This window comes from Nipponia nippon, unplaced genomic scaffold (assembly GCF_047370975.1).
Source record: "Nipponia nippon isolate SJK-2023a ecotype South Korea unplaced genomic scaffold, ASM4737097v1 scaffold_6, whole genome shotgun sequence".
NCBI classification, from domain to species: Eukaryota; Metazoa; Chordata; class Aves; order Pelecaniformes; family Threskiornithidae; genus Nipponia; species Nipponia nippon.
In genome coordinates, this window is record NW_028262380.1 from 49,875,509 (window position 1) to 49,901,136 (window position 25,628).

Here is a 25,628-nt window from a genome sequence, read left to right on the forward strand (position 1 = left end):
TTCCTTGGGTGGTGGAGAGGAGGACACGTCACACGTTTTAAGGATGTTTGCAACTCTATTCCGATCACTGAACAGGTCTCAGGGACCAAATAGGTGTCACAGAGGGATTCATACTTAGGGGATGGAGACAGTTCACCCTAGCTTTACCCTGCCCATGACTGCTGTGTCTACCTGCCCTTTCCTTCCTGCCCAAGTGGCTGGCAGAGGCAAGGGTGATGGGGACAGGCAGCTAGCCAGGGCAGCTAGCCAGCTGCTCTCATTACAGCATAGCCTTAATGAAACTTCACCAGGCTGGGAACAGTGTTGGGTACCAAGTTGTCATGTGGCCTGCCACTTATGCCTGCTTTGAGAGGGAGCTGATTCCTGAAGGATGCTGTGGCCAGTGAGTGGCAGCCTGCCCTGGACACCCCCAGAGAAGGGCAGCCCAGCAGCCAGCTGCAAACACCTGGCCACCACAGCCAGATCAGTGAGAAAGTCCCATCTGAGCAGGGCACAGGCAAACACCACCAGTAGAAACCTCTCCTATCTCCCAGGGCAAGAATGGTCAGGCCACCCCATCCTGGAGGCAAGACCACCATCCTGCAGCCCTCCATACTTTCTCAGGTACCCCAAATCCCATCCACCCATATGACAGCTTCCCACTGTCACCAGTATTAAGCCCCCCAGTCTCTGAGTGAGGGCACCCAGTACATCCCAGGACCAACCGGCAGGCAATCCTGTACCTCATGTAAGCAGCAAGTCCTGTTAGGTACTTCATACAGGCTGTGGCACACTCAGCATCCTTCTGGGAATCAAGCAGTCTCTCTGAGCTTTGAAGCAGCCTGGCATTTTAGGAAAAGAGAGGAATTCTGTGACATTTCATAAAGAACTTTCTCACCCTGATGATTTAGCAGCAGCCTTCGAAATTCAGCAGCAAAAAGTCCTCCAGATAGGGCTACCAGTGATGCTGTTTACCCAGTGACTTTTTATTCTGAGAGGACAGGAACCATGGTGAACGGCGATATTCCCGCTCACGCGCTCTCCCCCCCAGCCCGTAGGTCAGTGACTTTTCAGCCAAGCATGTGTGTTTGAACATTCAAATGACAGGTCCAGGCAGCACGCACCGCTTTGGGATTGCAGGGGTTGCCTGTTGTCCTCCCCAAGGGGACACAAGGCTAGAAAGAAGCAGACGCTGTCAGAACTGCAGGGCACAGATCTAGAGGGGTGGATTTTTACCCTGGTATAAAAGGGAAGGCACAAAGTACCCAAGACTAACTCTGCTCTGCTTGTACCTGTGTTTCACATTCTCTGTAGCTGGTGATTTCACTGGCCTTTCCATGCCAAAATCAATTAGTTTTGTCTCCACTGATGTACTGGCTGCCTTGAAAGTATGTGTTGATGTTATCATCAGGCACACTGAAGGCAGGCTGTACTGCACAGATCTGACACCTTGCCAAAAAGAAAAGTATTGTCCTTTCATTTGCAAGATTTCTTTGACTAACCTGGAAGAGTCTTGTGCTTTCCTCCAAAGCAGGCAGGATCCTCCTACGGTGCAAAACTGGGCAGTCTGTTCACCAGCAAGTAACATGGGAACAAGATGCAACTATCCTTTCATCCAAAACGTCCACGTACTTCGCAAATACAGTGGGGGAATTTGCTATCATCAGGATGGAGGTCTCGTCCCACCCATGTTCTTATCCTGTCCAATATCAGAATAAAATTCCCATAGGCTAGAAGTCCTACTGTTTCTCACTCACCAGAACAGGCATGGGACACAGTTGCCTCCGTCCAGGGCTTTCTCAAGAGGAAAGGTTTAAGCAGGTCTTTTCTCCCGCAGCCTTGGCCATACATCCAGTGGTTTGACCCACAGAGCTGACTGAACTGCTAGAAAATACGTGAAGGCACAGTCATAAGCCATCTGCGCTTTGGTTTCAGGCCTTTCAGCCCAATGAGAGATCAAAGGACGTGCAGATGAGTCACATTTACAGTAACTAGATGAACCCCATCATGAAGCATTGCTTTCACCTTGCCAGTTGCAACGTGCTCTGCACCCACGGGCATTGGCATTGCCCTTTAGCTCCCAAGCTCTGTGGCCCAGGAACTGGACAAACATGCAATTTCCACAGCCAGACACAGCCTTAACCGGTCTCTTCTCCCTGTTTGAAAAGGGCTGCACCTCCAAAACCCAGTACAACTGCTTCATGTCACCACTCTCAACCATTTCAGGATTTGAGTCAGACAAAAAATAGAAATAGCTGCAAAAATGTTTTTTATATTATTCTCTGAACTGAAAGCAAAGACCCAGAAGCAGCACTGGGCAATCTGGCAAGTCCAAGTGCAGCAGTTTGGAAGTGAGGGAGTTTAACGGATGAGTGAATACCTGGGGGGCATCTAATAAGGCTTTCAACAACTCATTTCCAGGCTCTAGCCTGAATAGCGTTCAGAGTCACAGCTGGGCTGCAGAAACAGAGTGGGAACAACCTCAGTGCTCACTGATGGATTTACTGCTCCCTGCAGGCATAACAGGATGCTGCCGCCAGATTGCACGGGTGTACGCAGCTCCCTTACACTGAGTTTGGAGCAGGGGGAACAGCCAAGACTCCTATGGGCCACAGGCGTGACTACAATAAGCCACTGCTGGGTCATAGCCTGGGATTGAGACCTGCCAGCACAGAGATTGCGAGCCCTTGCACACCCAACACATCCCCTGGTCTCCGACAACCCCTCTAAAGTGCATCCTCGGGGCTGCCATCACCACCATGGCCAGCCTGGAGGCTGGCAGGTCAATGGGCAAATGGCAGGGTAATAAATCTGCTTCCAGAAGTGACGTCCCAAAGGCTGGAGAGAGACCACTGCTGCCCGTGCTCTGGGGAGGACACACGGACGTCTGTTCCACATTCAGCTAGCAAGGAGGACTGCAGACCCTGTCTTGCCTAGGGGTTCATCCTTGGCCTCCCAGCGGGCACAAAGGCAGCAGTGTGTGTGTCCGGGGAGGCAGCCAGGAGCTCATCTGAGAGAAGCCCATTGCAACTGCAGCAGTTTGCACAATGCAGAGCACGTCCCGGCTGCACTCACACGCTGCCTGAGCCATGGCTTGAAAGCAAGGAGTCATCAGTGGGGAACCCTCATTTTGCACTCCTAGAAACTCCCGCACTCCAAGAAGAAAAAGCAGCAAAATGGAACTGTCAGAACCAAGGCCTTCAAGCTGGACATCTGCCTAATGAGACTTTCCTGCGGGATGAAGATGGAGGAGAGGCTTAGACAACCAGGTCTAATGCTAAAAAACCCAGCATGGGCTGTTTGAGCCATCCTGCTTTGGTCCAAGTCTGCAGGGATTCAGGGTTTCAACAGGGAGGCAGACACAGGTGGCTAGTGGACCTGTCCAAGGAGCTAGAGCAGAGGAAATTGCAACCCCCCAAGTGCCCTCAGGTGCCATTCCCAGCCAGTCCCCATCTCCTACAGCAGGCAGGACACAGGGGGCTGCTGGGCTCTGCAAAGCAAATTCTCCTAACGTGAGAGAGAAGGCAAAGGATAATCAACGAGGGTCAAGCGCTGTGCCTGCTGGGTACCTGCCAGATGTAGGACAGCCCAGGAAGGCACAGCAGATGCGCTGCTATTTGCCATGTCCGCAGACCTGACTGCCACGTGGCTCAGTGTCCAGCATGGGCCGAGGCCACTTCAAACCCGAGAAGCGGTCAGGTACAATGTAACTTGCATGACGTGCAGGCAGTGTGGTGGTATGGGGGGATCTTGCTGTATGTGATGCAGGCAAAGCCCCAGGGTCAGTGGGAGGTAAACAGGAATTACCAGCTGCAGGGTCCTGCTAAACAGCCCTGGCCCCGGCTCTTCCCCGGATGGTAAACAGGATGCTGAGAGATCCTGCTGCTGCTGAGGACAAGCCCCGCAGCGGTGAGGGGAAGGGGGTCAGAGTAACCCCCTCGCAAATACGTGCCCCCCACCCTGGTCTCAGTGTCATGAGCTCAGCAGACAGTGTAGGGCCAGAGCTGCCTTCAGAGCAGGGAAGCTCTTCTCCTCTCCAGAGCCACTTTTTGAAAGCTCAGCTGGACCCAGGAGTTCTGGGTCAGGCTAAGGATCACAGAGAAAGCTTTGGAAACTGTTGTGTGCACGTGTTCCCCAGCCGTGGCTCTTTCTGGCATCAGGCAAGGCCCAGCTATTACACCAAACTCTGCTCGGTTGGTGTGATAGCAGTGTAACCCAAAAGCCACTAGTCCTATCCACACTGATCCTACGCTGAGCCACTGCCACCTAAGAGGCACTACTACTTGTCCAGTCTGGGGTCCCGTCACCACCAGTGGCTGGCAGCAGACACCTAGGGAGGCACAGAAAAGGCTGAACACAGCAATATTGCCCTGAATGCATTCCCAGCCTTCAACGACGCACAGTATCTGAGGCTGGAAGCAGCAACCCGACACTCAATAGCCCATTATAGATTTTTTTTTTTTTTTCCTTGGAATCAATCTCAAGCTCTGACCATCCTGCCCTGGATCTTTTCCAGTTCCAGTTAGCTCAAGGCCTTCTGCTGCTCCTCCAATTTACAAAGCGGGGTTAAAAAATAATAATGATAAAATGCAAGCCAACTTGACCAGGCCTGGATAAAGTTTCCATCATTTTCTTAAAGAGGTGACTTCGCCAAGGTAGGAAAAAATAAGTCACAGCCTTGGAGAAGTAGGAAACACCAAGTAAGGTAGCTCTCCCCACCCAGCAGCTAGGGAAATGTGGGAAGGAAGGCCGTTTCAGCCAGACCATTTTATCTCTGGGACCAGATGGTTTTAAATGCTTCCCCAGAACTTGGAAAGGGCCATGCTCTGCTTTGAATTGCTTTTCATACCACCTCATTAGAAAGTAAAAGGGAAGAAATGAACAATCTATAACTTTATGGCATCGGGAAACAGCTCTGTTAATCCCGTTTCCTTCCCTGAGCTTATTCAGGGCAGATCACCCAGCATCAGGGCCACATAGCCTAATCTGCTTATTGTTGCCCTGCAATCAGGAGCCTGGGCACCAGCCCAAATGGCAGCTGCATCCTCCTGGGCATTATTAGTAAGTTGGAAAGGCCCAGGTTGTTAAACCTGACCCCAGTGCTTAATTGCGACGCTCCCAGCACCCAGCTTCTACTTGCTGCTGCAGATCCAAGCAGCGGCCACCTCCCAAACCCAAGCCTGTGGGAGCGAGGGCAAAAGGAGCAGAGCATCACTGGGGGAGCAGACAAGAGAAGGAAGGTGCTGCAGGGAGAGGCACCCTAGGGCAGGCACTGCAAAGCCCAGGGTGGGGTACCTGTGGCACCCGTTGCATCGCGAACAACAGGCCTCTAGGTTTCTTGGCCTGTCTGGGAAAAACGTGGCCAAATCCGACAGGATGCAGAATTTCTCCCTTTCCAGCAGGGCTGGCACCCACCCCGCCCGCACATCTGGGATGGGGAGCAAAGACCTCACCAGCCACTCAGGGCTCAGGGCTTGCTCCCACCTGCTCACAGCTACAGCTCAGCCTGGCTGGTCCACAGGCAACCACTGCTTTACCTGCCAGCATTGCCACCCAGCTGTGTTTTGTCACCTTAGTAAAAACCTCCTGAGCTCCAGAGGAGCCAAACAGCACTGACAGGCCCTCACCCATGGCACCCAGGCTCACCGTGCCACCCAGCCCGCTACCAGCCCTTTCCCTCTGCCTCCCTCTCCCCTAGGAGGACTATGTCTTCTCACAGCCAACCTCCACCTCATGTCCAAATGGAAGGGAAAATGCAGCCTCCTGCTAGAAGATTTCAGGCTCTTTTGGCGCCTGCTTCCGTCAGGGATGGGGGTCCCATGGCAGAAGGCAGCCTCAGGCAACACATCAGGCAGGCAGCATTTGGGGTGTTGGTTGGACCCACAGCTCCAAGGGCAGTAATGGGTGGCTTGGTACGGAGTCAATGGCTGGAGCAGGGTAAAAGTTAAAAAAAATTAATGGGATAGAAAGAGAAACAGCAATCCCTAGCTTAGTTTCTCAGCTGAGGAGTGCCAAATTTTAGAAAACTACTAGCTGCGTACGACAAAGCCAGGTGTCCCCGGTCTGGAGCTACACACAGCTGGCTGTCAGCATTGCTGCCCTGCAGATGCAGCTGGGGACGTGAGCCTCTGGCTGAGTCCAGTGCACCTCTGCCTTCCAGCTGGGCTGAGATCCAGTGATCAACAGCTCCACCATCCATCCTCAAAATGACCTGGCACCCGTAGAGCAGCGGGATTTCGGGGCACTTGGGGAACAGGTGTAGGACGGAGGAGTGGGGAAGGCAGCCAGGGAGCAGCTGGCCCAGCGCAGCCCCACCCAGCCCTCCAGGTGGCCAGGGCCATGAAACCAGCAAAGGTGCTCTGGGGTACACATACAGCCAACCCTCCAGCTGGGGTTGCTGGTCCCAAATGAATCCACAGAGGATGCTGCCCTCTTTTGGGCTCAGTGTGACTCGCTCAGTGTGACATTCGGGGAAATTTGGGGAGGCCCAAGACCAGTGCTTTGGGGGGCTCAAAAGCCCACACAGGGGTTCTCAAATGCAGTGACTTCCCATACCTGTCTCAGTGGACATCCCAGGGACTTCTCCCGCTGAGAGGGTGGCCTCTGTTAGCGCAGCCTGGGAAGGGAAGAGCGGTCAGGAGTGGTCCCTGAAGGACAGGGAGATGCTTGCTGGGATGAAGAGCAAGAAGATGAAGGCCAGGGGCTGGGAAGATCTCCTGGGCCTGGGGAGGACCATGGGGCCCTTACCAACTATGAGAGCTGCTAGCACTTCATTTTAATTAATGATTTTCATAAACTGATTCAGTTGATAGTAGACAAGTTCACAGTCCGTTCAGTTAAGTGAGCCTTCCCAGGGTCCTGTGCTCCCCCAGCAGGCAGCAGTGGGGACCGAGCGCTGCCAAGCCCCAGGGTGTCGCCGAGACGTCCCGGTGCCAGCTGCAGCCCGGGGGCGGCTGACCGCCCCCGGCCGCCTGCAGGGCAGCGCGGAGGGCAGAGCTTCGGCCCTGCCCGCAGGCTCCCGCGGCCCTGGCAGGCGCTGCCCCCGCCGCAGCCGGGGCTGGGGGCCGGCCGGCCCTGCCTGCGCCGGGCTCCTCCCTGCCCGCACTCCACTCCTCCCTGCCCGCACTCCTCCACTCCTCCCTGCCCGCACTCCTCCACTCCTCCCTGCCCGCACTTCCTCCTGCCGCTGGCACCTCCCCGCGGCCCCGGGCACAGCCAGGGCGGTGGCCAGCGGCGGCTCAGCGGGCTCGCCCACCGCACGGGGGGCCCTGGGACTACTGCCCGACCGCCGGATCCCCCTGCCTGCACCGAGCAGCCCTGGGGCACCAGGGCCACCTCTTCTGCCCAGGTGAGGGGCGGCAGCAGCGAGCCCCTGCTCCCCCGGAGCCCCCCCGGACCTCCCTGCCTCTGGCAAGCAGGAGCACGCTGGAGCCCGCTTCACCCACCTCCCCGGCATGCGGACGCCGACAGCGATGATCGTGGGGCTGGTGCTGTGCCCCTGCGGGCTCCTGCTGACGCTGACGGGCACGCTGACCCCCAGCTGGAGGCAGGTGAGCCTCCTACCTGACCAGCCTGCTGACCTCGTCTTGGAGCAGGGCATCTGGGACATGTGCAGAGAGCAGCAGAGCAGCCACGAGCGCCGCTGCGGGCAGGCTGATGAGCTGGGCTACTTTGCACAGGTGCCCGTGCGGGTGGCCCAAGGGCTGATGCCCACCTCGCTGGTGCTCACCCTGCTGGGCTTGGTGGTGGCCGCCCTGGGGGTTCGCTGCTGGCGGAAGGAGCCACGGCACCTGCTGGCTGGCGTGGCAGGGCTTGTGCTGCTCCTCTCGGGGCTGCTGAGCCTCGTGCCTGCCTCCTGGTACACCCATGAGCTGTGGGCACTGCCCGCACCGGCTCGCAGCACACTGGTTGTAGGCTACAGCTTGGTGCTGAACTACTTGGGAAGCTGCCTGGAGATCCTGGGGGGGCTGGCCCTCACCCTCAGCTTCCACCACTGCTGCAAGGAGCGCAGGGCCCCCAAACTGCCCCCCAGCGCTGTGCTGGAGGCTGGGCCGTGCTCCCCCCCTGGGGCTTACCGCAATCCTTGGGACGTGCTGGAGGACGAGCAAGACGGACAACACTGGAGGAGCACCCTGCCTTGTGACTCCGACTTGTAGCCCCAGCACAGGGACAGCAGCAGGCACGGGCCAGCCCACCTACCTGGCGCAGAGAGCAGCGCTGGCCCCTGCCCCTCCGAGCCACGCCTTTCTCTTGGGGCACCTCAGAGCAGGCTGGAAACAAGACTAAGGACCTGGCTTAAATCTCTGCAACCTCCTCAAAAGCCTGCTGTGCTCCAGATCCCACAACTGTGCCAAAGCCATGCTGGGTTGAGGACCAGCCCTGGCTCCAGCCCCTCCATGTAGCTTTTAGCTCATCCTCCTGCACTGTGCAGCAGCTTGGGCAAAGGCAGCTCCGGTGTTCCCACATGAGCAAGGTGCAGGTTAGCACCGTGTAGCCTTCAGGGCTGGGAAGAGGGGAGGGGAGCACCTCCCACACATCTCTGCTCACCTCAGGGCTGTGCAAAGAGCAAAATAAATGAAGAGCAACGGGTCTGTGCTGTGGGATGGTTATGGGCTTTCTGCCAGGCAGGCTCGGCTTAGAGCCAGTGGGTACTGCTAACCCAGCTCTCCCGTGCTTTTGCCTGAAGCAGGGAGGAAAGGTCTGTAGAAGGGGACGGGTGGCTTTTATAGCACCTTCCTCCAGGGCTTTTCCCCCATGGTCAAAATCAGCTCTGGAAGAGGTTTCTCCTTCCTTGACCACAGCCACTTCAGCGGGAAAAAAAAAAAAAAAGAGATCGCAGGGAAAAAAAGTAGCGTATATTTCCCCTTTCATCATTAGCTTGGTGCGAGGCAGTAAAACTGGTCTTACTGGTTTGTAGGGGACACTCAGGACGCCAGAACTGCACTATAAAATCCTGCTCAGCACCCTGCATAACAGGGCAAGAGCTGAGCCAGCTTCCTTGCAGAACTATTCGGCCAGATTTCTACCCCAGGTGAGCCCAAAGCACCCCGGTCAGCAAGCTAAGCCTTGCTGCAGAGGGACGGTGGATTGAGATGCTCCAAGTGCGGTTAAGGGATGGTACAGGATGCACCCTGCGGTGGGGGATCAGATTCAGGTCGCTCAGAGAGTGTGTTGGGGCTGGAGACTTCCTGAGAAACCTCCCAAAGCTTTTTGCTCTGGACTGTAAGTTCCCCAGAGCTTAGAGATCCGGGAAGAGCAAACCAGCCTCCCCTCCCCGGCCCACACACAAACCACAATGGCACCAGAGATGCTGCACAACGTTCCTTTATGAAAATACAGTGTCAGGGCGAGATGGTCCCTTCCTCAGTGGGGCTGGCAGCTCCTGCAGAGATCACAGATGGGTGCATCAGGCGTGAGTCTGAGCCAGCCTCCCTGGGCCCACCCCACACCTTGGCACAGGGGCTCCAGCCACAGGCAGCCCCTGTACCAGCCAGGCTCCAGGCACCCCCAGGTCTTGCCCCTCTCCCCCAGCAGGAGGGCAGAGCTTGCCTCAACAGTGGGCACCATGCCAGCGCTGGGCCTGGGGAGGGATCTGCATATCAGGGGGACCTTGGGGCACGCCAGGGTGGCAGGGGGGTCCCTACCAGGGCTTGCTGCAGATGCTGCTCACCTCTTTCCCATCGTAAGCTTCATTCACAAAGGTATCACTCTTGGGGGGAAGCTCTTCGTCCTCCTCGTCCTCTTCCTCAGGGTCGCTTTCACGGTGGTACAAGGTCAGCACCCGGGTGGAGGCAGTGCTTGAGGTCCTGGGGAGGAAAAAAAGTACACTGAGGATGGCATGGCCATTTCCTAGAGATGGGGCAGATCCCAAGGTCCTGCCGCAACCCCCGGTAACAGCCTGCAGGGGTGATGGGAGCTTTCCACATAGCCCAGGAGTGCTTCAGGACACCAGGCTGTCCCTGGGCAGGGAGACCCTGTCCCTCTCCATCCTCATTTGTACCTGGCCCAGCCCAGCCCCAGAGCTCACCTCCTCCGCCTGTCCCGCCTCCGCATGTAAGCCAGGGCCCCCACAGCAGCTGCAGCGAGCAGCAGGAGCACGGCCACCCCCAGGGCGATAGGTCCTGCAACCGGCTGCACCTCTGCCTCCTCACAGTAGTCACCACGATAGCCCAGGGCACAGTGGCACGTCACTCGCCCACCCTCGATGGCGCAGTCCCCACGCAGGTTACACGTCTCGCTGCTGCACGGCATGGCCCCCAGCACCTCCTCAGTGCTGGGGGGTACCAGGAAGGGCTCTCCATGCTTCCGGGGGCCCGGGGCTGTGGGCAGGCTGGGGCTGGGCTGCTGAGGCTTGAGTGCAGCTGTGGGTAAGGCTGTTTTCTGTTCTTCCACATGGGACATTCCTGATGGTGCCACCGTGGGGACCTGCTTCCTCACCTCCACAGAGGAGCCTAGAGGGATGGGCATAGATCAGCAGAGACCCAGGTGAGACCCTCTTCCTGAACTGGGGGAGACTGGGCAGGCCCCCGCTGTGCCCAGCCAGGACCCCTGCACGCGCCGGCTGCGGGCAGGCACTCACAGTCAGACTCATCGGAGCCGTCGGCGCAGTCAGGGTGCCCATCGCAGACCTGCTCTCCAGAGATGCAGCTCCGGAGGTCAGGGCAGGGCTGGAGCGGGGTCGGGCAGGGCACTGCCAGCGTGCATGCCACCCCACGCACCAGGTGGTAGCCGGGGGAGCAGCGACACAGCCGCCCTGCAGGGTTGGGTAGGCAGAGCTGGGCACAGCCTCCGTTGCTCTTCGCACAGCCGTTGGTGCCTGCCAAAACAGCATGGGTTAGCATGGACACCACAGGGCACGGCTCAACCCCCCAGGTGCCCTGGGCTGGGGCAGCCCCAGACCCACCTTCCTGCGAGAACTGACTGTAAATCCTCATGGCTACCAACTCCTGCTCCATTGGGAACCACCAGCTCTCGGCCCGCTCCAGCCGGCTGTGCCAGATCTTGCTGGAGCCTGGAGACACATGGGGTCAGCACTGCTCCACCTCCTCCCGCAAGGATGCCCAGGATGGGAGGTGGGGTCCCCCAGCCTGCCCTTCACCCCGGGGTGGGGCAGCCTGCACCCCACAGGGACTGGCAGAGGCCCCTGTGTCCTGGTGCAGTAGGAGGAGCTGGACAAAGCACAGCAAACGGACTCACCGTTGGTTGAGGTCGTGCTCCAGAGCAGAAAGCCTTCTCCGACGGCGAAGAGCGAGAGGCCGTGCAGCCCTTCCCGCACCACCCGGAAGCGGGACCCATCCAGCTCGACGCTGCTGATGGTGCCTCTCTCTGCAGGGCACAGATGCAGGGACATCGGATGTGGGGGCACAGAGGGCTCTGGGCTGCCCCTTGGAGCTGTGCCAGGCTGTGCCCTGCGGACCGAGCACCCGCACCACCGCTATCCCCAGCGGTGCCCCGGCTCAGCCCACACTCACCGCGGTCTGCCCAGTACAGCCGGCTGCCAGCACCCCCAAAGGCGAGGCCAGTGGGAGCCCGGGCTTTCCTCCAGACCACTCTGCGGCCGGTGCCGTCCATGGCCGCACACTCCACCATGGCGCCGGGCCTGCGGCTGCCAGCTGCCGTGACAAAGCACATGGTGGAGGCACGAGGGCACAGCGCCAGCCAGGCAGCGCCCTGCAGCCCCTTGCTGAGCAGCGCCAGGGCCCACCGCCCCCCGGGAGCTGCCACATGGATGCTGGGCGGCTGCCCCCCGATCCAGTACAGGTTCCCGCTCAGCCAGTCCAGGGCCAGGGATGTCACCGTGCCCTCCACAGCCACCGCCTGCTTCCAGGACAGCCGGTCCCAGTCCTTCAGGCGCAGCAGCCCGATGGAGTCACCCCCCACCTCCGCAAAGTACAGGCTCTTGTCTTTCACTGCGTAGTCGACGGCTGTCAGGCGGCCCACCTTGGCCAAGGGCAGGGCCCGGTGTGGGGGAAGGCCATGGGATCCAGCCGTTGTGGGCAGGTCCTTCAGGTAGACCTGCAAGAAGATGGCAGCACCAGGACTGGGACCCCGCTCCCCTGACAACAGCAAGGACAGCAGCCCCCAGGGCTGGCTCTGGAGGATGGTACCTGCGCCACAGCTGCCGGTGACACCAGGAGGGCAAACGCCGAATCACGGAGGGGCAGGCAAGTGGTCTCATCAGCGGCCAGTGTCAGCCCGGCGGGGCACCGGCACTGCCCAGTGTGCCTGGCACTCAGCAGGCACAGGTGGGAACAACCACGCGTCACGCACGGGTTAGCGGCCACGGGGCGCAGGGCTGGGTGTATCACCTGCGGGAAGGGCAGACTCAGCCTCACGGCCCTGCCAGCACCCAGCAGTGGAGCTGAGCACGACCGACACTGTGCCATGCTCCCAAGGCCTGGACACGGCCCAGCTAGGGGCAGCATGGTGAGGCAGAGATGCTCCAAGAGAACCAGAGACTCTTTACCACAGGGACTGCTGCCCAAGGACCACCGGGACAGGGGTACAGCTCCCAGTGGCTCCGCACTCAGAGCAAAGCTGGTGCGGCAGGGTTCGGAGCTCCCCCAGGTAGGTACCTGGAGGCCATGGGGCTCCCCGTGTCGCTTGAGCAGCACGGTCCTGTTCTTGCCGCTGGCCTTGTCCACCCGCTGCACAGACCATGCCTTCCTCTCCGACCAGTAGAGCTCGCCCTCGCACACAGCTGCTGCAAAGGGGCTCTGGACCCAGCCCAGCTGCAGGACCTGGCAGAGAGGCTGTGAGTGCGCACCCCGGCCCCCATCAGGGCCCTGTCACCAGAGTCGCACCACACACCTTCACACCGGTGCCATCCAGACGTGCAGAACCGACACTGCCCAGCTTCTCATCCAGCCAGAAGATCCTCCAGGTGGGGAGGTCGAGGGCCAGTGCTGTAGGCCAGCCCAGCCCCTGGGCCAGCAGCACATGCCGCCGACTCCCATCCATGGTGGCCTCCATCAGCCGTGGGTGGCTCCCCACCTCTGACCAGTACAGCAGCCTGGCGGGAAGAGAGGTGCTGGACCACAGACCTGCCACAGCATCGTCCCAGTACCAGGGCAGCCCAGAGGAGCAGCACGCAGCTTCCCATCCCACCAGGGATGCACTGAGAGCTCCACCCAGGGCAGGGACAGGTGCCTGGGCTCCTTCTTCCCCAGTCGCACAGCCCCAACAGCACCCAGGTGAGGCCATCCCAACTCTTCCCCAGCCTGCTGCCTGCCTCTGTGGAGGAAAATGGGGCAGGGCAGGGATGGCAAGGAGGTCCCCATGTCCTCTTGTCCCAGTCTTACCCTGCCAGAGGCTGGAGCACCAGGGAGTGGGGCCGGTCCAGGTCTCCATCCATCACCACAGTGTACTCCGGTATCCCTCGCCAGGCAGCCCCCAGGCGAGTGGCCAGCACCTGCCCTGCTGCCCCATCTGTCCAGTACAGGTTCCTCCCAAGCCAGTCCACTGCTATACAGTCCGACCTCACACCTGCAATGCGCCCAAGAGTCAGCACCCATGGGGCGACAGCTGCATGGCCCTCTGGCATGATGCTCCCAGCCCAGGTCCCCTCCATCTCAGGAGCTCCAGCTCCTCCCAGCCCTGCTCCCACCAGCACCTCTCTACGCAAGGGGACACAGCCTGGCACCCCACTGCAACCTGAAGATTGCACAGCCACAGAGAGGCCAGCCCTGCTAACCCCACGCTGTCACAGCCCACCTTTCACCAGTGTGCCTTTCTTTCCCAAGTCGAAGTCCTGCCAGCGGATGCTCTCTGTGGCCAGGTCCATCCAGAAGATTTTCCTCTCCACCAGGTCATAGTCGAGTGAGAAGACAACGCGGTCCTTGTCAGTGGGCAGCAGCACCTCCTCGTGCCCACTCCGCAGGCCACAGGACAACAGCTCTGACTGCACAGCCACCAGCAGCATGGGCTCTGGACCTGGGACAACACAGAGCCACCCGGACCCTGCTCAGCGCTGGTGGCCCCACAGCCCCAGCACACGCAGGCAGGGAACATGGCACTTGCAGGCATTGGAGCCTGCTGGGACTCAGCCCTACTGCACAGCATGTTCCCCAGCTAGTGCAGATGGATTTTCCAACCAGCCATGGGCTGGCAAGCAGCAGCTCACAGCTGAGTGGGGCCTGGGAGGCCACGACAGATGGGACAGGGCCATATGCGGGAATACAAGGCTCCCCGTGGGCAGCAGGCACAGGGGGACAGGCACCTACCAGCTCCGGGTGTACCCTAGAGTGCCAGGGACCCTCAGCGCTGCTTGGCTGTCCCAGGGCTTACCACCGAGTTTGCAGACACGGCCATCGGGCTCCAGCAGGTAGCCAGGGAGACAGCCGCAGCTGTAGGACCCTGGGGCATTGAGGCACGTCTGGCTGCAGGCTTCCTCACCCCACTCTGTGCACTCGTCTATGTCCATGCAGGACAGACCGTCCTCGGCCAGCCGATAGCCTGGGTCACACCAGCACCGCTGTGGGGAAAGGGGCTGTCAGGGTCCCCTCTTGGGGACACATGAGGCTCCCTCCTGCAGCCGGACCAGGGCAGCATGGCAGGATAAGCCCCTGGACCAGGGCTGCTGGCACTCACAGGGCCCTGAGGCGAGGGGTAGCAGAGATGAGCGCAGGACCGCTGGCAGGGCACAGAGCAGTTCCCCCCCTCATCCAAGCCGTCTGCGCAGTCCTGCCGGCCGTCACACACCAGGGATGCATTCAGGCAGGCTCCCGGCCCACATGGGTACTCGTGACTCTGGCAGGGAGCAGGCTGGCCTGCAGGGACATGTGAGGAAGGCTGCCCTGAGCCTTGCCCACCAGCTCCTTTTGCTCAGCTGGGGCAGATGCAGCTGCTCCCACAGGGTGGCCAGGGCTCACTGCAGCCACATCCAGAGCTGTGTGCTTGTAGCCTGGCTTCAGGCTATCCTAATCCCAAGGCCACCACCCCACAGGGACAACAGACCTGGAGCCACCACAGATGCTGGGAAGAGGCAACCAGCACACATGGCCTTTCGCCTCGGCACAGACACATCCCCACCTCCCTCTGTGCTGGGCACCCACCAACCACCACTGGGTGAGACACACTGGGGATAAAGCAGGGTGTTGCTCACAGCCAGCCTCATCGCTGCCATCTGTGCAGTCATTCTCTCCGTCGCAGCGCCAGACATCAGGGATGCACTTGTGGCCATGGGAGCAGCCCCACTGCCGGTCCCCACACAGCCCTTCCTCCTGGTGACAGCCCTGCAAGAGCAGAGGGTGAACAGGGCCAGCAGCCCTCCTGGGAGCGAGCGGAGACAGGCTGTGTCCCCACCAGCCCACCCACCTGCTCGTCTGTGCCATCCCCGCAATCGGCGGCACTGTCGCAGCGCCAGGCCTCCGGCACACACTCCCCGCTGTGGGGACACGCCACCTCGCCCATGCGGCAGAGCAGCGGCCGGGGCACGGCACAGCCCTCCTCATCCGAGCCATCCCGGCAGTCACGGTCGCCATCGCAGCGCAGGGCCAGGGCCACGCACTGCCCACTCCGGCAGGAGAACTCAGCCGGGCCGCACTTCTTCAGCACTGCAGACAGGGCCGGGGCTGAGCAGGGGCACCGTCCCCATCCCCATCCCCATCCCCATCCCAGGCATGGCACTGAGCAGGGTACAGCCCCTCCAGCCACTCGGCGGGTTGCCCTGGGCAGTGCCTGCTTCTGGACCCACGGGAAGCCTGGTGCACCCACCTGTGGGGCAGGCAACCCCCAGAAGCCCCTGTCCCACCCAGCGCCAGGGTCTCACCACAGCCCTGCTCATCGGTGTGGTCCAGGCAGTCAGCATGGCCGTCACACAGCCAGCTCTCGGGGACGCAGCGGGTGGCAGCGTCGCAGCGCAGGGCACACTCCTGTGTGGGGCTCCAGCAGCCTGTCTCATCTGAGGCATCGGGGCACTGCGGCACCCCATCGCAGCGCTCCCCAGCCCCGACGCACACGGCTCCACTCGCACAGTGGAAGGCCCCTGGGGAGACAAGAGGTCTTGCTAAGCCTGCGGTAGGCAGCCAGGGTGCCCAGACCCTCTGCTAGCCCCCCAGCAACCTAGAATAGCCCCACAGTACAGCAACAGGGCTTGGTCCCTCCTAGTCAGTGCATCCCAGTGCATCTAGGTCCCAGGCAAGGCGACTGAGGCAGTCTCAGCTCAGCCGCATCTAGGTCACGGTAAGCAGTGAGGCCAGCATTGTTGTCCCCTTCTGACTCGCAGCACCTCCAGCCCAGTGCCAAGCTCAGAAGAAAGCAGCATGCCACTTCACAAGCTTCAGAGGGCACAACACACTCAGACCTTCCCAGGGTCCCATCCCACCAACCCCAGCAGGAAGCGGCCAGAAACCCTGGCACGGGGAGACCCAGCTGCGCAGGGGACTGAAGAACATCTCCTACCTGGGGTGTCGCAGAGCTGGGCGCACCCATCCTCATCAGAGCCATCCGCACAGTCTTTCTCCCCATCGCACATGTACTCCTGGGCCACGCACTCAGTTCCGTCACGGCAGGGCACATGCGTGCGAGGACAGGACAGGTGGGGGACTGGGGTCAGGGGGTGTGCAGGGCTGGACAGGAGGGGTGGGGTAGGTGGCACTACTCGTGCAGGGCTGGTTGGGTGCTGGGTGATAGTAGTTGGCCGTGGGGCAGTGGTCTTCGTTGGCAAGGACCAAGTGGTGGTGGTGGTGCTGGTGGTCACTGGCTGCACAGTGGTGGTCTTGGTTGGTGTGGTCCGGGCAGTGGTTGGCACAGGGGTGGTCTTGGTTGATGTGGACTGGCTGGTGGTGGTGGCTGGTGTTGTGGTAGCCTTGCTGGTTGGTGCAGGAGTAGTGGTGAGTGCAGTGGTGGTCTTGCTTGGCATAGGTCTCGTGGTGGAGGTGGTGGGCCGAGCAGCAGTGGTGCTTGTGGTTGTCCTTGTAGTGGTGGTCACAGGTGGAGGGAGCGGCAGGGCAGACCCCTTGCTTGGTGGCACTGGCAGAGGCACAGGCACTGCAACATGAGCCTGGATTTGGGGCTGTGCCCTCCCCACATTTCGGGCACCTCCAAGAGCACCCCACATGGCCAACAGCAGCCAGGCACCCTGCCTCAGCTTGGAGCAACATGGGCCACCCAGCCCCATCAGGTACAACACCAGCACCAGGCACAGAGCCATGGCCACTCTTACCAGCCTGCGGCTCCGAGCCCACGAAGACCACCACTCCCTGCACACCTGCTGCTGGCAGGGACAGCACAAGGGCCAGCGTCCTCCGGTCCCACAGCAGCAGAGCCGTCCCATTTGCCGACACCAGGTATGGCTCGAAGGCAGCCACGAGGCCATGGGACCAGCTGGGTGCCAGGGTGACTGCTTGCCGCTTGGTCAGACTCAGTGCCCGCAGGCCTGCAAGGCAGAGGGATGGTAGTGCCCTGGGGCCCACAGGCACCCCTCGTGGCCCACCCTGTGCTCCCAGAACCCACAGCTATGGCAAGGACCTCATGGCTGAGGCCAAGGGCCCAGCAATGGGACAGAGTCTGCCCCATGAGCACCCCACTGCCTGGGCAGGGACCTGCTGCATGTAGGGACCCAGACACCACCAGGGCTCACCCAGGGCTGAGCTCCAAAGCAGGCTGAAGGCTCTGCTATCCATGACTGCAGGCAGGTCTCCAGGCCACGTCTCATTCCAGGCATCCCGTGGGGCACCCCCAGCCAGGCTCAGCTGCTGCAGGGGCTGCCCACGGGCCAGCCAGTACAGGGTGCCCCGCTGCCAGTCCAAGAAGAGGTGCTGGATGCTGCTGCGAGCACGGTGCAGGATGCGTGGGGACATGTCAGATGCCTGGATCACCCCGATGTCCCTCCGGTTACATGCGAGCCAGTACAGGTCCCCCGAGCGGATGTCCACGTGGGCGGAGCAGACTTAGCAAGAGCAGGCAGGCAAGCAGTTATGGGGCTGTCCCATGACCCTGCTCCTCCGCCTGGCTCCTCCCTGCCCCTAAAACCAGGACACAGCTGCCCGGTGCCTCGGCACAGCCCCAGTGTGGGCACTATGGGACTGCTGTGCTCTGCACCCAGGAGATTCTCAGGCTTCAGGGAGCACCAGGAAGGGGAGCATGCCCTCCATCACCCCATAGCATCTCACCTGGCAGCCTAGTTGCAATGGTCTCTCTCCTGCCAGGGTGCCCCACGACACGCAGCAGTGTCCCACGGTCATCCGTCCCGTAGAGCACCGACCGCCGCCAGTCCACATCTTGCAGGTGGAGGGGCTCCCGCCACTCCTGCAGCCGTTTGCTGTGTGCTCCAGGGCCCACTTGCACGAGGGAGATGGCCTTCCCCGACGCATATACGATGGACAGCTCTGCGGGATACAAGGGCAGTGTGTGAGCGTGGCCCTGGTGGCAATGGATGGGGTCACCGGCATGAACCAAGGCAGAAACATAACAGCACTGGTGTGTGCTGGGAACCTCATCCCACCAAAGCCACAGCCCCTTACAGCCCCCCTCCGACTCCCGCAGGGATGCATCCTGCCCCAGGCAGCCCAGCCCACCTCGCAGACCCTGCTCACCTGCACACTTCCCCGAGGGCAGGAGGAAGAGGCCCTCTGGACACGCACATTTGTAGCCCCGAGGGTGCACAGGGGACAGGAGGCAAAGGTGACTGCACAGGCCCGGAGCACATGCAGCAGTGTCCCCTGGGAGCAAGGGGACATTAAGAGCTCAGGCAGCCATGATCCCCCATGCCTCTCCCGATCCCCCAAAACCACAGGCTGTCCCAGGGCTGGATATGGGCTGGCTACCCCAGGCAGGGCAGCAGTGTCACGTGAGGTAGGAGGGCTCAGCTCTACCCAAAGCCATGGGACTCAGCAGCTTTCCTACAGGTTCATATGTCCCCCCTGTCGCAACCCCACAACCCCTTGTCGCAGGACCAGGATAGCCATCGGGCAGGACCCGGTGAGCTCCAGGACCCAGCACAGCCTCCCCTAGCACCCAGGGAAGCGGTGGGGGTGCTGCCAGCCCTGCACCCGCTGCAGGCTCCCGGCAGGGTACTCACGGGGAGGCTGCTGCAGTGCGTGCAGCACAGTGAAAGCCGTGACAGGGGCGCGGAGCAACACTGCGTGCTCCTGGGGAGAGGCCCAGGTCGCTGACACCAACTCCGTGCCGTCGGTCCAGAAGAACCGGCTCTCGAACACAGCCAGGCCCAGTGGCTCCATGTGGCTCCGCAGGACAGCGGGAAAGGAGTGGCGCCCGCTGCCATCCACCCGCAGCGTCTCGATGGACTGGGGACAAGGCAAGGCATGGTGACCGTGTGGCACCCCCACACTCCAGCACTGTCCCGCAGCCACGGGGCTCACGGTGGTGCCTTCCCCCTCCCAGCCCAGGGATGTGTGCCAGACCTGGGCACCGCTCCCTGCTCCCTCCCATGCCTTGGCCGTGGCCACAGGAGAACCAGGGCCACCCTCCCCACTCCCACCTCATGGCCTCCCAGCACCTGGGAGGGGGCAGAGCCTCCTGCCCCACATCCCTACCTCCTTGTACTCGCTGATCCAGTACAGCCTGCCAGCCACATGGTCCAGGGTCAGCCCCACAGGCTCCTCCATGGACACCACTGTGAGTTCCTGCCGGTTTGAGCCATCCATGCCAGCTGCAGAAATGACTGTCCGGCCCCTCTGCCCGCGGTTGACCCAGTACAGGGACCTGGGGGCAGGCACTAAGCACCCACTTTACGGCATAACACCAGTGCTGCCACAGCTCCACAGCAGGCATGACACGGTCAGCACTGGCATCGCTCACCCAGGAGCCCAGGGCCAACCCTGGCTCACTCGCTCCTCACCTTGCAGCCGGATGCACTGTCAGCTGCTCCGGTGCCACATCCTTCCCCAGCACCGTCACATAGCCCCGGCCATCGCCCAGCCCCACGCAGATGGCTGCAGGGTGGCTGCTGGCCCAGTACAGCTGCCCTGTGAACCAGTCCACGGAGATGCTGTTCACCTCCCCAGCATCTGCAGAGACAGAGCGGTTTAAGGTACAGCACCCCTGTTCCAGGCCAGGAGGAAAAACCTGGGTTGCCCCTTCCTCTACAGGAAAGGCAGGGCTGGGGTGGCAGGCCAGCTCTCAGCACCCATCTCAGCCTTGCTATGGCACCCAGTGCCCTCGCTCCTCCCCACCTGCATAGAGGGGCCGCGTGCCCTTCCCCGGGAGGTGAGTGTGGAGCTCGCCATCCTCTGTCAGCCAGTAGTAGGTTTCTCGGAGCAGGTCATACACCAAGGCGCGGGGTTCGGTCTCAGTGGAGAGCAGGGGCCGGTAGGCTTGGGTCCGCACATCCAGAAGGGCCAGGTCCTGCCCCACGGCCACCAGGATCTGTGTCGCGTTGTCTGCCCGGGCGAGGGGGACGTCACCCGGTGAGCGGGGACGCAGCTAGCTGAGGACATTGCCCAGCCCCTCAGACAGCCTGGGCTCCCCGGCTCACCCTACCTGCCACTTCGCAGGCAGTGCCATGCCACAGGGTGTAGCCCTGGAGGCAGGTGCAGCTGAAAGCGCCCGGGGTGTTCCTGCACAGCTGGCTGCAGGGGCTGTACTCCAGGGAGCACTCATCCACATCTGTGGGGATAGGCACAGCCAGGAGCCCGCCACACAGCTGGCTAGCTGCCCCCCAGACCGCACCGACACTGCTCCCCAGGAAACACAGGCAGGCTCCCTAGATACCAGGACCTGGGCCCCAGCCCCAAAATGCACCAGCTGCTGCTGGGACATGACCTAGACACAGCCTTTGCAGGGCCAGGCGCGACACACAGGCAGGAGCGGGGCTGAGGTGGGCGTTCCCGCAGGAGCGCTGGCTCCAGGGAGACCCTGCTCTTGGTGGCCAAGGCCATGCATGCCCAAAGCATGCACACCCTGACCTCTCCTTACCAGCACAGCTCTGCCCGTCCGCCTGCAGCACCCAGCCGGCCCCACAGGAGCACTGCACACCCCAGTGCGTGTCAGTGCACGTCTCTGCGCAGCCCCCGTTGCGTACAAAGCAGCTCCGACCTGCAGGGACGCAGCGGAGGGGTGACATGATGCAGGACAGCTCTGCGGCTCCCCCCGGCCCCAGCCACACGGGCAGTGGCCAGCAGCCACACACAACTCACCACACGTGCTGGGCTCGTCAGTGCCGTCCAGGCAGTCGTCCTCGTCATTGCACATCAGTGACTCCAGGATACACTTCCCCTCATCACACCGCACCATGCCAGGTGGGCAGGGGGCTATGGCACACACAGCTCATGTCAGGAGGGCAGACCCATACCAGGTAGGCACAGGGGAAGCCATGGGTCCCAGACTCACAGGGAGGCCCCACAAAGCATCGACATGCTCCTGGGATGCTTCCCACCATCCCAAGGGGAGCTGCAGCCCAAGAAGGCAAAGTACCCCCTATTTTATACATGGCCTGGACAGGTCTCACCGCACTGAGGACCATCCAGCATGCTCGCTTACCACAGACATCTTCATCCGAGGAATCACCACAGTCATCAATCCCGTTGCACTTCCACTCGGCCATGATGCACACCCTGTTCCTGCACTGCCACTGCCCGGGCAGACAGGGCTGCTGGGGACACCCCTCCTCGTCCCAGCCGTCCTCGCAGTCCTGGTGCCGATCGCACAGCTCCCAGTGCGGGATGCAGTGGTGGGTGCCGGGACACTGCACCTTTTTAGCCCCACACACTGAGGGAACAGAGCAGCACTCGCACCCTGCCCTGTGCCCTCAGCCACCCCCACCCAGCCCCCCCAGCAGAGATCACATACCGCAGTCCTGCTCGTCAGAGCCATCCAGGCAGTCAGCAGCACCATCGCAACGCCAGCTGCTAGAAACACACTGGCCATCGTCACACTGCCAAACGTGGGGGTCCCCACCACAGGCAACATCTGCAGGGACAGCACACAGTCACTGGGACCTACTGCTCTGGCACAATCACAAGGGTCCCCTCTGTCCTGGCACGGGGCAGGTGCTGGCAATGCCCGCGGGGCTCTGCCAAGGGGCTGGACCACAACAGGGCTCTCTGGCAGGTGGGGGGCTGCCTCGCTCAGCTTGGGATCCGGGATATGTCACCATGCCACAGACGTTCCCCAGGAGCTCTGGGGCACACACGTCCCTGCACGGTGCCACACAGGAGCCACTGGCAGAGCCAGCAAGGAGCGAGGTGCCTCTGGCCTGCCCTGCCCCACCACCCCCCTGGGCATCAGGGCCCCTCGATGCCCGCACAGTGCAGCCCCCCAGGCCACCCCACGACAGAGGATGGGTGCCAGCTTCCCTCCGCTCACCGCACTGCTCGTCCGTCCCATCGGGACACTGCTGCTCGCCATCGCAGAGCCAGGGAATGGGGATGCAGCCGGCACCGCAGGTGGCCTGGCGTGAGGCTGCGCATGTGGGGCCGGCGGGCACTGCGGGAGAGAGGGAGCCCGGCCCGCAGTCAGCCTGGGCAGCCGCGCCGAGCACCCTCCGGCACACGCCCCCTGCAGCTGCCGGCTTGGGGGTCCCAGCACAGCCCTGCGGAGGGGGAGGACTGGCCCCAGCCAGGGGCACCCCAGGACCTCCTGCGGGGCTGGAGGGAGAACTACAGGCTATCGTCCCTCCCCCAGGGAAGGCAGGGACCCCCCCAAGCCCCCTAGGCGGCGGGACAGGGCTCCTCAGGGTGCAGGGACCCCCCATGCTGTCAGGGTGGGAAGGATGCCCCAGAGGGCAGGGACCCATTCATCACCGGGGGGTGGGGAGAAGGGGGACACCCCAGGTGGCAGGGGCCCCCCCAAAGCCGATGGCGGGGGGCAGCAAGCAGCCCTGAGGCGGCGGGCGCAGCCCCTCGGGATGGGGCAGGGACCTCCCCCCCCAGTCCCGGCCCCGGCCCCGGCCCCGGCCCCGGCTCCGGCTCACAGGCGCGGCGGGTCCCGGCGCCGGCGGCGATCCCGGCGGGCGGCAGCGGCGGCAGGAGGATGCTGAGGAGGGCGAGGAGCAGGCGGAGCGGCGGCGGGGGGCGGCCCATGGCGGCGGCAGCGGGGAGGGGCGGCTCCGGGGGGCCCGGCCGGCGGAGGGGAGCGCGGTGCCGCCGCCGCCGCCTTTATGCCCGGGCGCGGGCGGCCATTGGGCACCGCGGGCACCGCCCGCCGCCGCCGGAGACCCCGGCCCGCCCCGCCGCCGCGGGGGCTGCGCCGCGCTGCCCCGGGGAGCCCCCAGCGGGGCCCGGGGGGCGCCGGCCTCGGGCGGGGCAGCTGCGGTGCCAGGCCGGGGGCGCTCGGCGCCCGCCGCCCCCCGGGAGCCGGGGGGCGCGAAGGGTCCCCGGGCCCCCGCCGGCTGCCCCGTCTCGTCCCGCTGCGCGGGGCCGCCTTATCGGCCGGGGTTGTTGTGAGAGCCGGCCGTGTGAACCGGGCCCCGCAGCACCTGCGCCGGGCGTGGGAAGGCAGCGGCAGCCTTGAAGGCGGGGGCAGCCTCCGAAAACACGGGCCCCGGGGCTGCGCGCTGCCGCCCGCCCGGCCGCCGCCGGCCCTCGACCTTGAGGGCTGTGGAGAAGCCGCTGGAGCACAACAAGGAGAGGAGAAGCAGCGGCTGAGGGAGGAAAACAGCAAGAGGATAAGGCACCTGCCGCCGCCTGGGAAAGGAGCCCCCTCCCACCCCGCGAAGCGCAGGGGCATCGCCCCCGCCGAGGAGACGGGCACGGGGGTGGCAGGCCCCCTCGCTACCCACCCGGGGGAAGCTGCAGGCGTGCTGCCCCTCCACGGCTTTCGGCTCGCCAGCCAGCTGCGCACGGTGGCATGGGCGTCTGTCCACCCCCAGGACCAGTCTGTGCCTCAAGCACGTCCATTGCCCGTGGATGCTGTGCGTTTGTCCTCTCTAGCCTCCCCACGACACCTCCCCGCACATGAGCTGAACCCGGGCAGTTACCGCTGTGGGTACACACTCACTGGCACCACTGTCCGTCTGTAAGATGTTCAGGCACATAAAAGATGTACAGCATTGCAGTACAGCCCTAACACACACCCCTACCAGTGCTGCAGCCCAGGGGACAGATTCACCGAGCTGTTCTCTCTCTCTGGGGCAGCATCCCAGTGCCCCTGAGCAATTGGTTTCCCCAGGCACTCCCCAGGGAGCAAAAGTGTGCAGGACCCAGGGATGATGAACATCCCTGGGGCAGGGATACTAGGCAAGGGGGTCCCAGTGGTCGGAGGAGGGAGCGGAAAGGACAGACGGACGCACAACAGAGCAGTATCCAGGCACTCCCAGGTGCAGAAAGCCCTGATGCCCTCATCACCCCTGCAGGCCAGTGCTGAGAGCTGTGGTAGGTCCCTGGGGATCAGCCCCATCTCCAGGGGCTGCCCCAGCTTTGCCACCCCCAGCACACTCCTTTCTCCCCAGGATCTCCAGCACTGCCTCCACTCAGGCACTGAGCCTGTACCGACCTGCAAGAGCCAACCCAAGGAAGGGGACAGAGACTTCCCCCAAGAGCAATACCTCTGTGATGGGAAGGAGCAGGACAGCACTTTGGGCAGGACCCAGTAGGGTCCCTCCTGCCTCCCTGGGGTGCCCAGCATGTATGGTCCTTTTCCCGCCTTCCATGTCCTTTCCTCAGGCAGGGAAGGGGCCCTGGCAGCCTGCCCAGGTGGGTGTGCAGGCCCCTAATAGTTCTCTGGGCTGGGGGCTGCGGTGTGCATCACTCCTGGAAGACTAGTGGGCTCTCCTTGCCCACCTGTCCTTGCGTTCAATTTAATTCCAGCGTGGCCTTTGCCTTCCCCTGATATCAGGCTTCCCCTGTGGTATAACCACACCACCGAAGCAGCAGCTCCTCGCAGCAGCTGGCTGGGAAGGGCAGGTGGAAGCAGAAGGACTGTGGAAAGGGGTCCAGAAGTTAGTGGATGCATCAGAAATCTCCAGTGCACCTGAGCGTGAGCTTGGGGAGCTGGGCCAGCAGTGATGGAGAGGACACCCGGTGTGGCCAGCCTCTTAAAATGCAGGAGATTTTTTTTTTTTTTTAAAGCATGATTTTAAGTCAAAGTATTTTAAATATATGTGTATAGATAGAACATACAGGTATATGTATGCACAGACAGTGGCCCACTGTACACAATTATATTCATATGCACACACAGTGGCGTTTGCTCTGCGAGGTACTGGGGGTTTTTGCCTCAACTTCTGGAGAAATTTGTTGGATATTTTCAGGTTTTTCTTTACAATTCCATCAGTTGGGAAGTCTCCTTTTCTCACTGACATTTAGATTCTCCCTTCTCTGCCTCCAAAAGCTAAGGGGGGCTTGAAGATAGCAGAAGGCTCCCACCAAAATGATGGGAGGGAGCAAATCTGTGCTCACTTGAACAGCAGCATGCAAAATGCTATACAAAAGTCCAGCACCACATCCTAATAAGTGCAAAATAACACTTTCACCTGTAATTATTCCTAGTACAGCAAATAATTTTTTCAAATATTCAAAGGCAGTTTCACATTAAATATGTGAATGATATAAAATTGATCACGCTAAAATTACATGCATCCTTTCTGCTATAATGATTGATCAGATTCTCTTGTCATTATTAGTGTAAGAAGTTTTAAACTATTCTATTTCCTTCCCAGTAACTTTTAAGCACTCTTTTCCTAAAGATGAGGGATGTCATGCTTGTAAAAAAAAAAACCAACAAAAAAACAAAAACAAACCAAAAAAAAA

General features: G+C 61.5%; 2 protein-coding genes across 3 annotated transcripts; one reads left to right on the top strand and one right to left on the bottom strand.

The window, feature by feature from the left end:
* The first annotated feature begins 7,181 nt into the window (after positions 1-7,181).
* On the top strand, positions 7,182-8,544 carry CLDN23 (claudin 23). Its single transcript, XM_009474718.2, has one exon. It carries the CDS (start codon positions 7,434-7,436, stop codon positions 8,133-8,135), a length of 702 nt encoding a protein of 233 aa, XP_009472993.1. The 5' UTR covers positions 7,182-7,433; the 3' UTR covers positions 8,136-8,544.
* Positions 8,545-9,287: 743 nt separating this feature from the next.
* LOC104021347 (uncharacterized) lies at positions 9,288-23,016 on the bottom strand. Of its 2 annotated transcripts, none has more exons than XM_087737717.1 (33): positions 22,853-23,016; positions 22,246-22,365; positions 21,730-21,849; positions 21,421-21,648; positions 21,078-21,191; positions 20,857-20,976; positions 20,422-20,547; positions 20,115-20,321; positions 19,781-19,949; positions 19,476-19,644; positions 19,001-19,226; positions 18,516-18,641; positions 18,093-18,308; positions 17,561-17,869; positions 17,144-17,356; positions 16,381-16,950; positions 15,749-15,964; positions 15,295-15,533; positions 15,083-15,212; positions 14,569-14,747; positions 14,266-14,452; positions 13,693-13,911; positions 13,281-13,464; positions 12,790-12,991; positions 12,555-12,719; positions 12,087-12,287; positions 11,451-11,994; positions 11,176-11,304; positions 10,883-10,990; positions 10,559-10,795; positions 10,007-10,430; positions 9,650-9,785; positions 9,288-9,361 (listed from the first exon to the last, which is right to left on the bottom strand). In XM_087737717.1, the coding sequence occupies exons 1-33, from the start codon at positions 22,959-22,961 to the stop codon at positions 9,305-9,307; spliced, it is 6,699 nt and encodes a 2,232-aa protein (XP_087593843.1). In that variant the 5' UTR covers positions 22,962-23,016; the 3' UTR covers positions 9,288-9,304. The 2 variants fall into 2 exon arrangements, with proteins under 2 accessions (XP_087593843.1, XP_087593844.1); XM_087737718.1 differs by having other exon boundaries at positions 16,381-16,968; positions 22,853-22,996.
* Between the last annotated feature and the right edge of the window lie 2,612 nt (positions 23,017-25,628).